Source organism: Macadamia integrifolia, chromosome 12 (assembly GCF_013358625.1).
Source record: "Macadamia integrifolia cultivar HAES 741 chromosome 12, SCU_Mint_v3, whole genome shotgun sequence".
NCBI lineage: Eukaryota > Viridiplantae > Streptophyta > Magnoliopsida > Proteales > Proteaceae > Macadamia > Macadamia integrifolia.
Genome location: NC_056568.1, coordinates 25,257,864 through 25,271,234, shown reverse-complemented (window position 1 = coordinate 25,271,234; position 13,371 = coordinate 25,257,864). Strand labels below are relative to the sequence as shown.

General features: G+C 35.9%; 2 protein-coding genes across 3 annotated transcripts; one reads left to right on the top strand and one right to left on the bottom strand.

The window, feature by feature from the left end:
- The first annotated feature begins 878 nt into the window (after positions 1-878).
- LOC122057513 lies at positions 879-2,599 on the top strand. 2 transcript variants are annotated; one of them, XM_042619633.1, is made up of 4 exons: positions 879-1,276; positions 1,395-1,580; positions 1,700-1,880; positions 2,128-2,599. In XM_042619633.1, the coding sequence occupies exons 1-4, from the start codon at positions 1,067-1,069 to the stop codon at positions 2,244-2,246; spliced, it is 696 nt and encodes a 231-aa protein (XP_042475567.1). In that variant the 5' UTR covers positions 879-1,066; the 3' UTR covers positions 2,247-2,599. The 2 variants fall into 2 exon arrangements, with proteins under 2 accessions (XP_042475567.1, XP_042475568.1); XM_042619634.1 differs by having other exon boundaries at positions 881-1,276; positions 1,703-1,880.
- A 7,454-nt stretch (positions 2,600-10,053) lies between these two features.
- Positions 10,054-11,246, bottom strand: LOC122094825 (protein FAR-RED IMPAIRED RESPONSE 1-like). Its single transcript, XM_042665418.1, has 4 exons — positions 11,018-11,246; positions 10,653-10,942; positions 10,470-10,571; positions 10,054-10,131 (listed from the first exon to the last, which is right to left on the bottom strand). Exons 1-4 carry the CDS (start codon positions 11,244-11,246, stop codon positions 10,054-10,056), a joined length of 699 nt encoding a protein of 232 aa, XP_042521352.1.
- Between the last annotated feature and the right edge of the window lie 2,125 nt (positions 11,247-13,371).

Below are 13,371 nucleotides of genomic sequence, written 5' to 3'. Positions count from 1 at the left end.
ACCAAACAATTATTATTTACGATCCATAATTTATTTTTGTAAATGATTTTTCACAAATAGATTATAAATACAAATATAAATTATACCAAAGAGAACCTTAGTAATGGCGTGTTTAGGTAATTTAATATCATTTAATTAATAGAGGAGAAAAGTGCATTAACTGTTTGCATGTATTTATATTTAGACATAACAGAAGTAAAAAAACTAAATTATCCCACGTTAAAGATACTCACATTCATCCTCCCATTGGCCGAGTCTGCTAACGTGCAGTTCCACAGGCAGCGTTTTTATCTTTCACTTTTAATCCTGTTTGGGTAATGGGAAAAGGTTGGGTAATTTATAATTTTTTTTAAGCTAACAGGGTAATTTAGAATTTAAGAGACCTACATAAATTGACCTCGTTTTACCCAAAAGAAAAAAAATTTTGACCTCGGGAAAAGAAGTTTTGGAGGCTTTTGGATTTGGGGTGGGACCCAATACTCTCCCCTCAACGATTGCTGTTAAGGTGGTTACCGACCGTACTACCATTACTCAAATGACAGATATATCCCCACGAAGTACCGTCATGGCCCATGAGCCTCATAAACGATGGCGTAATTGCATCAATGCCCCACTAATAATCCCAATTCCTTAGAGGACATTTCCATCATTTCATCCACTGAATGTGATGGGCTCCTCAATCAGCCCCAAAAAACGGCCGAGTGAGTGAGTGAACCCCGACGAACGGCGAAGGATACGGCCTCGTTAGATAGATACTGAATCTGATTCACTGATTCCAATCTCGAGGTCATCCAACGGTTCCAAACTCAGGAGTACAATCACCTCCCCCTCCTCTCTCTCTCTCTCTCTCTCTCTCTCTCTCTAAAAACCCACAATTCCCTCCCCTGTTCACCTCGTTTCTAGAGCGTGTTCTCTCTCTAGGAAATCCCGCTTTCGGTCCTTGAAATTTCATCTCTTCCTTCGACCGCCATTTTGCTTCTACTTTTGCCTCTTTCATGGTCTCTAGCTCTCTGTTCTCTACTCAGACTTCTCTTCTTAGCTCTTTCTTCTCTGTTCTGTAGTTATAATGGCGGACTTTCCCCCAAACTTAGACGATGGAGAACTATGGCTTCCTTCTGATATTTTCCCCGACGAAGTTTCCCCAATGATAAGCCCCAAATTTCCTTCTGAGCTCACGTACATGGAAGACCTCGCTCAACAGCTCGCAGCTTACGCTTTGCTTGAACGTAACCAAAACACTGCTAAACCTTTTCCAAATTTAGTTCCAAACTTAGAGGTTCATCTAAATCTCATCTTTCTCTGGTTTCTTCTTTTGGTATTTGAACTCTACATTGAGAGGTTTTCTAACATGGTTGGGTTTGGTTCTTTTGTTCTGTTTTGTTGTTTCGAGGCAGAGTAAGCAGCAGAGCCGGTACGGGACTAATGTTGCTCCACGATACGGGCTTGGTATCGGCTTCGGAGGGGTTCATGATGTTGGTCACAGACAAAATCATTATGCGCCGGTGACGGTGAATGGTGGGTTTCGTGTTGGTTTGACACAGGTTTACAGGTATCGTACGATGAGTCCTTCTCAAGCTCAGGTAATGGAAACTTCGACTTTATTAGGTTTCCTTTTTCTGTGTTGTTTCTCTCTCTCTCTCTCTTTTCTTTTTAAAGCTCTAATGGGTTTTTGTATTTTTTTCTTGTGGGGTTTATTTAGCAGGTTGAGAACTTCTTGCGAGCTAGGGTTTTGCAGGGGCTCCAAAACCAAAACCAAAACCGCCTTTTGCCATTTCAGGTAAACGGGATGGGGACTGGTGGTTTTGGGAGAGAATCTGGAGGGACTGGTGTCTTCCTCCCCCGTCTTGCAACTACCCTTGATGTTAAGAAGAAGCATCATTGTAAGTTTAAAATGACCATTCTAGCTTGCCTTTTGCATTTTGAAATTTGAAAATTTGAATCTATTTGTCAAAGCTCTCTCTAATTTTAAATGGGTTTGGAAAGTTCAAATTTCAAATGAAGATTCTCAATGACATTATCATTTTTAAATTTTAAGGGTTTTTTCTGTTCAGGTTCATGAAATTAGTTGTTGGATTTTGTATAATGTAAAACTCTTTTAAGCTTTTTGTTTTCCTCCATTTTGCTCAGGTGTGAAAAAGGGGGAGGAGGCTAAGCAGAGACATCCCATTAGAAAGGCTGTTGTGGAGAAGCATGAGAGGCTTCAATCTTCACCAGAGGTGCGCTTGCCACAAGATTGGACCTATTGAGGTCCATCTGTTTGTCCAGCCAAAGCTGTGTAAAGAAAACCCCCTTGTTTTGAAGAATAACTCCATGCATATTGGAAGGAGAAGAGAAGGATGTCTGAATTATCATTTGGGTTTTGCTGGTTTTCCTGTAGTAGGGAAAGGAAGAAGGGGTTTATAAGGTAAAGTGTAGGGATGTAGTATAAGTGTAAAGGGTGTGTGTGTTGTAGTGTTTGGAAGCTACGTGCAATAAATAATAGTTGTGGAAGGTTGTTTTTTTGTGGAATATAGGGAGGTTAATGAGTGTTGCTATTTATAAGTTATGGGCTTTGTGGTTTTTAGTGTTATTAATGCACAGTCCCAGATTTGACAGATTACCTCAAACCTCCACTCTTTTCCTCTTGGGTGTTTTGAGTTTTTGGCTGACAAGGGAAGGGTAAGTGGCAAACATTAATTGCTTTTTTGTATAGATTATGAAGGAAAAGCACTTGCAAACTTGAAGTCCTTTTAGAGGGAAAGTTTCACCCAGTTGGAATGGTTGAAGGATGGTGAGGCAGTGGGACAGGAATTTGAATGGGTTATATTGTTGCATACTTTCTTCCATGCATATGGTGATAGTGATGGCCCATGAATTCTCTTTGTTTATATTTTAGGAGAGGGTTCCCTAGGATGTCTTATGCCATACTACTTGGCAGTACGGAGAATTGTGTTATTCACAATGGGTCTATATGGGCGAGACAATTAAAAAAATCTGTGAGAATTAGAAATATATATATTTTTATTTTTCTTTATAAAAGAAATATATATATTTTTTATTGAGATTGAATTCTCTGTCTAGCTGCATAGTGCCCTATTTCTCTTACCAAAATAGGGGTAGTTATGTCATTCAAAGAATGGAGGATAGAAATGGATATGGGGAAGTGCCAGCATTTTACTGGATATGCGGATGCTTTAGCCTTCTATGCATCTTATCATCATTGTATATCTTCTTGGGAGGATAATCCCCCATCTTTTGTAGTTAATTTATTATTTTCGGACTATTGTATTACCTCTTTTCCCCGAATTATGGGGTCTTAATATATTTTGCTTGTCAAAAAAAAAAAAAAAAATTGTAGTTCCTAGGGTACAAGTTTGGTCCGGACCATGTGCTGGGCTTTTCAACCCATGTGCTGGGCCTGGGTTGAGATTTTTATGCCTTTGATAGGTCTGGGCTTGGCTTGGTTTGAGCCCTCAATTCAAGTTGGCCTATATCGGCTTAACCTTGTATCCACAAATACAAAGGAAAAAGAGCACTACCCAGTCATGCACTCCTGCCCTGTGTCTTGGCTTGGGTTGAACCCTTAATTCAAGTTGGCCTATTTGGCTTAACCTTGTATCTACAAATACAAGGAGAAAAGAGCACTACTCAGTCATGCACTCCTACCCCTAGACACAGGCAGCAAAATGGCCATCCCACACCTTATGTTGCATGCCTTGGCATGCCTTCTTTGGCACCCACCCTAGTGTAAGGGCCACACGACTAGGTAGCATTCTCACTTCCTAAATATAAACATGGGAGGGCTTCCTAAAAGGTAGTGTGGCCCCTGCACCAATGTGAGGACCAATGGGAGTACACGTGGAAACATCAATAGCAGTGGGATTTCGTGGGAGGATCATTTCGCACCTCTGTATCTAGGTGTAGAGGCCACGTTGCTTTTAGGCTTCTTTTTTCCATATAAATAAAATGGAAAAAGAATGTTACCTGGTCATATGCCTCGATCTCCATGGTCGATGCCTCGATATGCTCTTTCAATGGTCATGTGTTGGCTTAGTAGCCACACAACTAGGTAGCGATCCCTCTCCCTAAACAAAAATAGGAAAATTATGAGATTTTTTTTTTCTTTTCACAGAGAGGAAATGATGCAATATGAACCACATTGAAGGTACCAAGTAAAAGTGTATTATCATTAAAAAGGGCAACATTTTTTCGATATATATATATATATATATATGTGTGTGTGTGTGTGCCCCACCCATATTACTATTCCCCCTCCCAATGGAAATTCCCTATATATACCCCTCCCAATTTGTAGGGTTTTCCCCATAATACCCCCTCCACCTGAGATTGCACATGAGTGTCGAAGGGTACCCTCCTCCCCCTATAAAATATGTAGGAAGATGGTTCCTTAAACAGCAGTATGGCCCCTGTGCCAGTGTGAGGTCCCTAAGAGTGTGTGCGGAAGCATCAATAAGGGTGGAATTTCTACTTTACACGGTAGTCATTTTGACCCCACTATGCTGGGGCAAGGTCCACACTTCCTTTCATTGTTCTTTTTCCTAAATATATAATATATATATAATTATACACCATACATAAGGGTTTTTAGAGTTAATAAGAATAAAATTGGTCCAACACAGCCCAATTAGGGTCAATCAAGGTCCGGTTTGGCTGGGCTAAGCTTGACAGCGGGGCTTTATAGGGGCTAGCCCTGAGTTGAGTTAGGTGTACCTAGTGTTGGGCTGGGGTTTTAAAAACCAGGCCAGCCTAGCTAAGTTGCACCCCTAGTAGCTACTATGGGGCTTAGTCTCACTTGAGTTACCACTTAGATATATGAGCTTATAATCAAGCAATATAAGCAAAAAAGAAATGTAATATAATAAAAACAGCAATTGCCTAATGCAGTTGGTGAGGTTATTATGTGCAAAACCCACACTTAATAGAAGGTTTCCATTTCAAATCTTCGCTGTCTTTAACATCTTCTCTCTCATGAAATTGCTTCGCTGGCCTCCTATGGGGCTTAGTCTCACTTGAGTTACCACTTAGATATATGAGCTTATAATCAAGCAATATAAGCAAAAAAGAAATGTATTATAACAAAAACAGCAATTGCCTAATGCAGTTGGTGAGGTTATTATGTGCAAAACCCACACTTAATAGAAGGTTTCCATTTCAAATCTTCGCTGTCTTCAACATCTTCTCTCTCATGAAATTGCTTCGCTGGCCTCCTATATGCAAATTCATTTCACCACATCTCATTGATGCAATCCTTTATGAGAGAGAGAATAAGAATGAACCTGGGCTCTCCATTTTCTACCTCAAGTCACACAATTATAGTAGCCTAGGAACATTTTTTTCCCTCTCTTAAAGATTACAAAATCTCATTTTCAAATACCCACAAGAATAAAATCCACCCTTTACAAACCAGAATTACATATAACCTCAATAACTTGCTATGGTTCATAACAGAAAACCAAAGTCTCATACAATCAAATCAAAATTATTGCCCAACTGCTTTTTCCTCCTTATTATACCCATCTAATCAAATCAAAATTATAAATAAAAAGGTGTACACCACCCAATGTATTCTTACCACATGACTGCATAAAAAAAATCTACTCCTCACAATAACTGGGAAAAATGTAGTTGTAGCAAAACATAGTACAAACATCTCATTAAAATAATGAATTCTACAAGTTGACCTTAATCAATTGCTCCCAGTTGGCAGTGCAATTTCCCAGTTCAGCACTCCATCCAAACAGAGAATGAGCCAAATCAAGAGGCCACCAAAGAGGAAACAACAATTTCATTTAAGATCACAACAAACAATAACTCAGTCCAATCCCAATTAATTAGAGTAAGTTATAATATCTAAGTGTTAGAAACGCAATTCTAAAAACGATGCCGAAGATAATGGAAAAATAAGAACAAATAATGTACACATGTTTATGAGGTTTGGAATTTCGGATAGATTGCCTACGTCCTCGATGAGATGAGATTCTACTTCACTATCAATGAAGAATAGGGTTACAACGCTCGTCCTCACACCTCTCAGAATCACTTACAGAGAAAGTAACCCTCGATACAAATATATAGTGAAAAACCCCAATATCGAAAAGTACAAAACTATCCTCAAATAAAATAGAAGGCCGCCATTCTGTTAGGAGGGCCGGCACCAATACTCCCTGGATTAAATTGCGATGGAATATAAGACATCGTACACCGATATCGAGGTCATACTCTAGATAAGAACTAAACTATACACGTCTTTCTTTACTACTTATAGTCATTTTAGGTCTATCCCTAACTCTTGAGATTAACCCGTTAATGCTTGAAGTTCATATAGATCACTTGAGATCATAAAATGAATTTTATCAATTTTTCATCACAGAGCAATAGACAAAGCCATAACACAGGAAGGAAGTCATATATAGAGGCTCCTAATTTTCTAAACAACGATTACCGAATTTGCTATGAAAGATTTACCCAAAAAAAAAAAAAGGGACTCAATATTGTAAGAGCACACGCATCTACTACGTTACATATTTGAAAGTCTAGATACTAAAGTTGTTGCTTGTCATGCAGAAACACATAAATAGATGGAGATTCTGGCTGCCAATGCCTGCTAAAAATTCTGCTCAAACACCATGAATCTTGATGTGCTCCTTCACAATGCCAGCTTGTTGAACCAAAAACAAGTTACAGAGAATGGGCTGATCGGTCTTATCAGGTCAAAGGCCTGGATACCTGTCATTAAAAAAAAAAAAAAAAAAAAAAAAAACTTGTACATGTGACAAATATAGTAAAACAACAATAATTGTGTATGGTGGGTAGGAAGGATCACCTGAATATGGAAAGTGGAAACATTCAGTGGCTGATCACCTTGGAGCTGAATTACCTGCAGCTAAACATAACAAACTATCCATATAAGATACAAGTCATTACCAAATCCAACAAAGGAGTAAAGAACCAGAGTAGTATTACTTAAATCGTAAGTGCTTTGATCTGATTAGAAAGGATCCCAGATTGTTGCTTAGCATTATATCAGTTCTTCTTGTATACCTAAAGCTACAATAGTAGTTCTTGAAAATTTTCTCAATGTTTGTTTCTCTGAGTAAAATGTCACCATGAATTTATCCAATGTTTGTTTGTCATTTATTTTTCATGGTAAGATTATTTAAAAATATTTATATAAGATTTTTTTTTTGGTAAAGAAAATAATCATATAAGATGTTATTGTAAGAAATTTGAATTATGCGACTCATATTATATGCTTGTAGAATTCAGAATTGAAATCATGTTTCTGTTGCCACAAACTAAGAAATTCTGAATTAACAATTTTGAGGATTAGAATCTAAAGTTAAACAATGATTATATTGTGTAGTGGTTGTTGAAATTAAATGTTGTAAGCAATAGATTTAAGACTTTAACAGTAATAATTATATAATTCATATATAATTCTAATTAGAAGGTTGACTTGTTCAAATTAATCCTCTGAAACAATAGTAGAAATCTTCCAACTTATGTAGAGTGGAGTCATATAATTATATATTTTCCTAAGGTATTTTGAACATCCCGTATATCTATGCAACTGGATTGACTGTACATTCTCACCTCCATGATAAAACAACTCTCAAATCGCTTAAGATGCCCTCTAATAAGCGATTCCAACAGGTATGTCCGAAGGTAGTACTCAGGAATTCAATAAAACCGAGATAGAAGTATAAAACAGGGAACAGAGCACTTGCAATAAATTTAAAACTTCCCACAGTATGTATGTACATATTTTCATACATACATATACAATAGGATGCATGTAATCTATAAATAGAACCAGAGTTCACTATTTATAGAGTGTAGGCCTCTATATAAGAATGGGTATACATATACAGGTACCCATACATATACAAATGTGACTCTATGCATGGGATAAGCATTCATGTACTGATACGTATAGGCGCATATAGAAACACATATAGATATAGGTAGTTGGGTTCACATGTGTACATGTACAAATGTATCCATTAGGACAAAGTGTGTAAGCCCATAGCTCAGGTCGATGCTCGCGATTCAAAAGCACCCCGTGAAATCCCCACACACACATGAGAAGGGAGAGTTCATCTCCGAAAGGCTTGCACCCTTAAGATACAATATATATATATATATATATACATATTCAAGTTTTCTTTCCTCTCAAATCAATGTGAGACTAAACATTGTAAGATGTCTTAGTTCATTTCATCTCCACAAGTGCACAAAAATTTTGAGTGGGAAAGCTAAATTCAAAAAAGACCATTTTGAAAAGACTATTTTGACTATAGTTTGAAACTTAACAAGTTTATTGACAACTCCAATCTGCTTATCACTGATCATCATAGCATTCTCAATTAACCTATTCGGATACTGTAGACACTGAATTTCATCCTCAAAAAAGAGCATCTAGATATTAGAAATTTAAGTACGACTATATCCTCAGGGATAATGCGACGAAAAATGATCACTTTGCCCCTGAAGCATATTTTTGCAAGAGATGACTAACCTCTATGTTAGGATATATATATATATATATTTTTATCCTGTAAATCTTAAACCTCTCCATACAATGTTGTTCATCCATCATTTGAAACATGTCTACATGTCTACAATATTTTCAGTCAATTTTATTATGTTATCTATGATAGTTTGACCTAATTTCAATCCATAAATTTAGAAGATTTATTTCTCTTGCCATGAGCTTTCACATGAGTGAGTGAATAAAGGATATGTTTCTACTGGGAGAAAAATATACATTTCCGCCACTTTAAATCGTTTTAGAGAAATTACCTAAACCTGGACTTCCCTAACCACCAGGTCCACTTTAATGCAGTAGCTTCTAAGATCTCTATCATATGCTCCATATTTTCATCCTCGTGCTATTATTGTAACCTCATATGGCTTTTCGTATTCCATCCCTTGTCGTAGACAGCCGTCGTTAGTCATTACTCTTGTGTCTTCTTAGTGATGTGGCAGTTAGCTATTGGAGAAACTGAAAGTTGACTTGTCAAACATGTGTCAAGTGGGACCGATTATCCCTACTGTTTGGCCTCTCCCCTTTCTCCCCCGAACGAAAATTCACTACAACCCGGGTTGCAGCAACTTTGCTGCAACCCATAAGTTGCTGCAACCCATACATGGCAGCATCTCATTGGTCTATCTTTTATTAAAATTTTAATATTTTTTAACTCAACTTTAGAGGAAGTTAACAATTTTGAGTCCACCGTCAATCAAGGAGATCTTTCGTATTCTACCCTTTTGCTTTGAAAAGAAATAAAATAAAATAAATAATGAAAGAAACTTTGGGAACAAGATTCATTGCCTTCTCCCAAGATAGAATTATCCTTTTTTTTTATTACAAAAATTATTATATTTTTACCTTGTGTCTTACTTGTGTATCGAGATCGGGTCACTAAGCCCAGGGATTAGTCAAAGGCGGTAGTGATCAACCCGATCCGAGACTTAGAGCTATAGCGCCCCCACAACATAGAGAGAGAGGGGGAGAGAATTTAGGTATATGGTTGATCAATAAAACCAAACTAAATTCATTTTAGTTCAGATTTTTCCTAGCCTCACCCTGCCACCCCGCCTTACCACATAGCAGCGAATGCAATATTGCTATTGTCCGAGTTGCAGCCAACCCCTCTGGCAGCCAAAGAAATGGTTAAAGGGTATTTTGAAAAATAGTATTCCTAAGAGGGTTTTTGTGAAACTTAGGGGGAAGTGAATTATTCACTTTCATTGGCTGCTAGGAAAGGTTGCAACTACCAATTACAGGAAGAAAAAAAATCTCTCAAGACCGAGATAAGAAGTTTTTAAGGATGAAAGATCATTACTAGGATTAAAGTATAGATTGTATGGCTGATATGTGTTATAATATCTATTATTATTTCGAGTATACCGCAAATCATTTGCACTCCAGTTACGAGGCACTAAGGAAAATTTGTGGTAGGTTCATCTTAAAATTTCAATTAAAAAAAATCATACATTTGTTTGACATGTTTTATAAAATAAATAAATAAATAAGACTAGCATATATCTCTAAAGAGAAGATAAATCCAAGTTGGACTTGACAGATTGCTGCTCTTGTTGGATATCACCAGAACGAGCTATTGAGTCCTACAAATTATACAACAAAATATTAACAAATGGAAAAAAAATATATATACATAAATTTCATATTTATTTTCAACAAAAAATCACAATCTTTACCTTAAGTAATTGAGTGAAAAAAAAAATCTTAGGAGGATGTAGAACCGAGGATGCCATGGCCAAAATTCTTCATATGAATTATTGTAATATCTCCACACTCGTATGGTTGAAAAGATGAGAAGGTAAGTCTAGTTGTATGTTCTTGTTGAACATTGCTACCAATATCAAAATATTCCTGCATAAAATTATGACAAATTTTACTTTAGTTATGAAATTAGGTTAAAAAGTTAGTTCATGCAACATACCTGAGTCAAACTACCCAAAATTTGGGATCCTTCAACTTTTTCATATTCCTGTTGAGAATCGATTCCATATTTTTGTTGTGAGTCATTGCAATGGGTAGAAGCCTACATAATTAAATATCGTACTTATTTAAATATATTGTGAAAATTAATATAAAAAAATAAAAAATATATTACAAGAAGTACCTGACTTGTTGTCGTTTGAGATTTACGATTCTTTCGCCGCTCTAGTGGACCCTTTAATCTCTTCCGTAGACATTTAACTATAGATTTTGTCTTAATCCCATGGATGGATTGAGAAGCTATACTATGTTTCACATTTTCAACTTGGTCCACGACCCCAGTTAGAACTTTATCTTGGACATCATTTTCAATTCCTATACCATTATTGTTGCATTGTTTTTTCATATCTTGCAAGTCATTTAACAATTGTAATGAACATTTATATGCATGTGCATACATGATCTCACTCTCAACTGCAAGTGTAGAAATTTCTCAAAGATTCTGACTCAAATATGAATAACGTTTTCCTATCAATTCTTGTTGATTGCCTTGCGTCTTAACTCCAACTCCATGATGATCCTTGATAATACCAATTTTTGCATCTTTAGTCCACATTTTCAAAATATAATGGGATGGAAGCCTCTTAATATTTTTCTTGTCTAGAACTTTTATAGTATGAGTACATAAAATCCAGACAAAGTTAAACTTCATGCAACTGCACTCAACCATAATTGTTGAAGCCTCATATTTAACCAAGTTATTGAGTTTTTGTCCCATATTTGACTTTGTATTCAGTAGTTGCATCAGACTTATTAGATTTATAAATGGTACAATCCAACACATTAATGTATTTTTCTTGGAACTTTTTGTACACTTTTAGAGTGTATATCTCTGCAGCATGTCTCAACATTTCTACATTAACTTATAATGTTGGAGTAGTTTGCCTCATTTTGAACTGTGCTTGAAGTTCTTTATACCTTTTATCTGTCAAGAGCCTTGAGTAATGCTCAAAAAATTGTAAAAATTTTTATTTCGGTTTCAAATATTTCTTCAACTCATTATTCATTGACTCACTAAGTTGGGTGCTTTCCATATCAGCAGTGAACATATGCTGACCATACACCATAGCCCATTTCTGTCTCTCCTTATGTATCTCATCTAACCATGTATTATCACTAAACATATGTTTCTTGAGCATATTATCCCATGCAACAATCCATTCATCTTCATCTTCATAATCATATACACAACTACTAAAATCATATACAAATTGTTCTGATGAATGGAAAACATGACTTAGATATTTTGCAGCATTTTGGTAAATATGCCAAACACATAAATGGTGATGTGAGTTAGAAAAAATCTTTGATATTGACTTAGCCATTGCAACACATTGATATATAAGTATCGTTTCGGTTGTTTATCAGACATTGCACTAAGAAAAGTCTCAAACAACCACTCAAATAATTTTACAGTTTCATCATAACGTAATGCTACACCAAAGATAATTGTTTGTCTATGGTGATTAACCCCAAGAAATGGAGCAAAAGGCCGACCATATGCATTTGTTTGATAAGTTGTGTTAAAATATACAATATCTCCAAAATATCCATAATCAACCACTGATCTATCATCTGCCAAAAAAATGTTCATGATATGATCATCATCATCAAGTTGTATTGAATAAAAATAAGAAGGATCCTCTAACTGTATTTTATGAAAATATTCAAAAATGGCACGACCATCTCCTTTTTGTAATGCCATTATCCTCTTCGAATTTACATAATTTCTATAATCAACATCTAAAAATCCAAGATTTTCACAACCTCCAACTTGCATACTCAATAAATCAATGGTTGATTTGATGGAATCCCAGATTTCTCTGCATCAGCTGCAACAGTTGCTTGGGCAGGTGTAATCTTTCTTTTTGATCTTAACATGTGCTTCATTGGTGAGGATGTAAATTCATGATTATGTTCTTCTATAAATGAAATAACTTCAAACAAACCATTTTTTTTAAGTTGGCAAATCATATGTGCTAAACAACCCATTCTTGTGATTGCCCGATGAAACAATGCATGTTCCCGCCTTTTATCCGCTACTCGTTCACCTTGTTTTGAGCAGCAAAAAGTTCTCATTTTCACAAGTCTTAGTGTTGATCGCTTCACATACTGTTTTCTAACACTAAAACCAGTTCGATGACCATATTTCTTATAGAATTTATATGCACTATCTTCACAATCAAACTTCATGCCAATTTTTGGAACACTATCATTTTTTTAACATGTATTGTGGGACTATTTGATTCCGTTGGGCATTCACAAACAGTTTCTTCATGATGGTAATCGTTTTCTTGATTAATGATGCAAATATTTTCTATAACATCCATTAACCTATAATTCCAATGATTTATGTTACAAACTCTAGATGATATGACATAATATCAAAATTTTATAAGGATCAATTAAAATATATTGAGTAAATGCATATTGGGCATTAGCCTTACCTTGACCTTGAAAAGAGAAATAGCCTTTATTGGTTGGAGTCTTTTCTGTTTTGACTATTTAATTCAGTTGGTTTTGATCGGTCTCTTTTGGCAAAATCTTCAATTAACCACGTTGTCCTCACTGTTCAATCATCAACTTACTACTACATCTCACACTATACGAGTCTATAGAAGGTTAGAAGAGAAGGTTAGTATTGATTTGGGCTAAGCAAACTTAGGTGGGATCAATTGGATAAATAGAGAAATTATGTGTGTTTAGACTAAAATTTGGGTATTCAGAGTTCTTTTAGTTACTCTTAAAGAAGACCATTTGTTACACTTATTCCATTGTGTTTTTGACAAAAAGAAGGGTAAAAAAAAAACCCCACAAAGGGAAAACAAAAAAGTACTAAGAAT

Coding starts and splice junctions, on each gene's coding strand:
- LOC122057513 (XM_042619633.1), top strand. CDS start 1,067: ATGGCGGACTTTCCCCCAAACTTAGACGATGGAGAACTATGGCTTCCT. Junction 1,277..1,394: donor ATTTAGTTCCAAACTTAGAG/GTTCATCTAAAT, acceptor GTTTCGAGGCAG/AGTAAGCAGCAGAGCCGGTA. Junction 1,581..1,699: donor TGAGTCCTTCTCAAGCTCAG/GTAATGGAAACT, acceptor GGGTTTATTTAG/CAGGTTGAGAACTTCTTGCG.
- LOC122094825 (XM_042665418.1), bottom strand. CDS start 11,246: ATGGGACAAAAACTCAATAACTTGGTTAAATATGAGGCTTCAACAATT. Junction 10,943..11,017: donor AGTTGGAGTTAAGACGCAAG/GCAATCAACAAG, acceptor CTACACTTGCAG/TTGAGAGTGAGATCATGTAT. Junction 10,572..10,652: donor CTCAAACGACAACAAGTCAG/GTACTTCTTGTA, acceptor TTAATTATGTAG/GCTTCTACCCATTGCAATGA.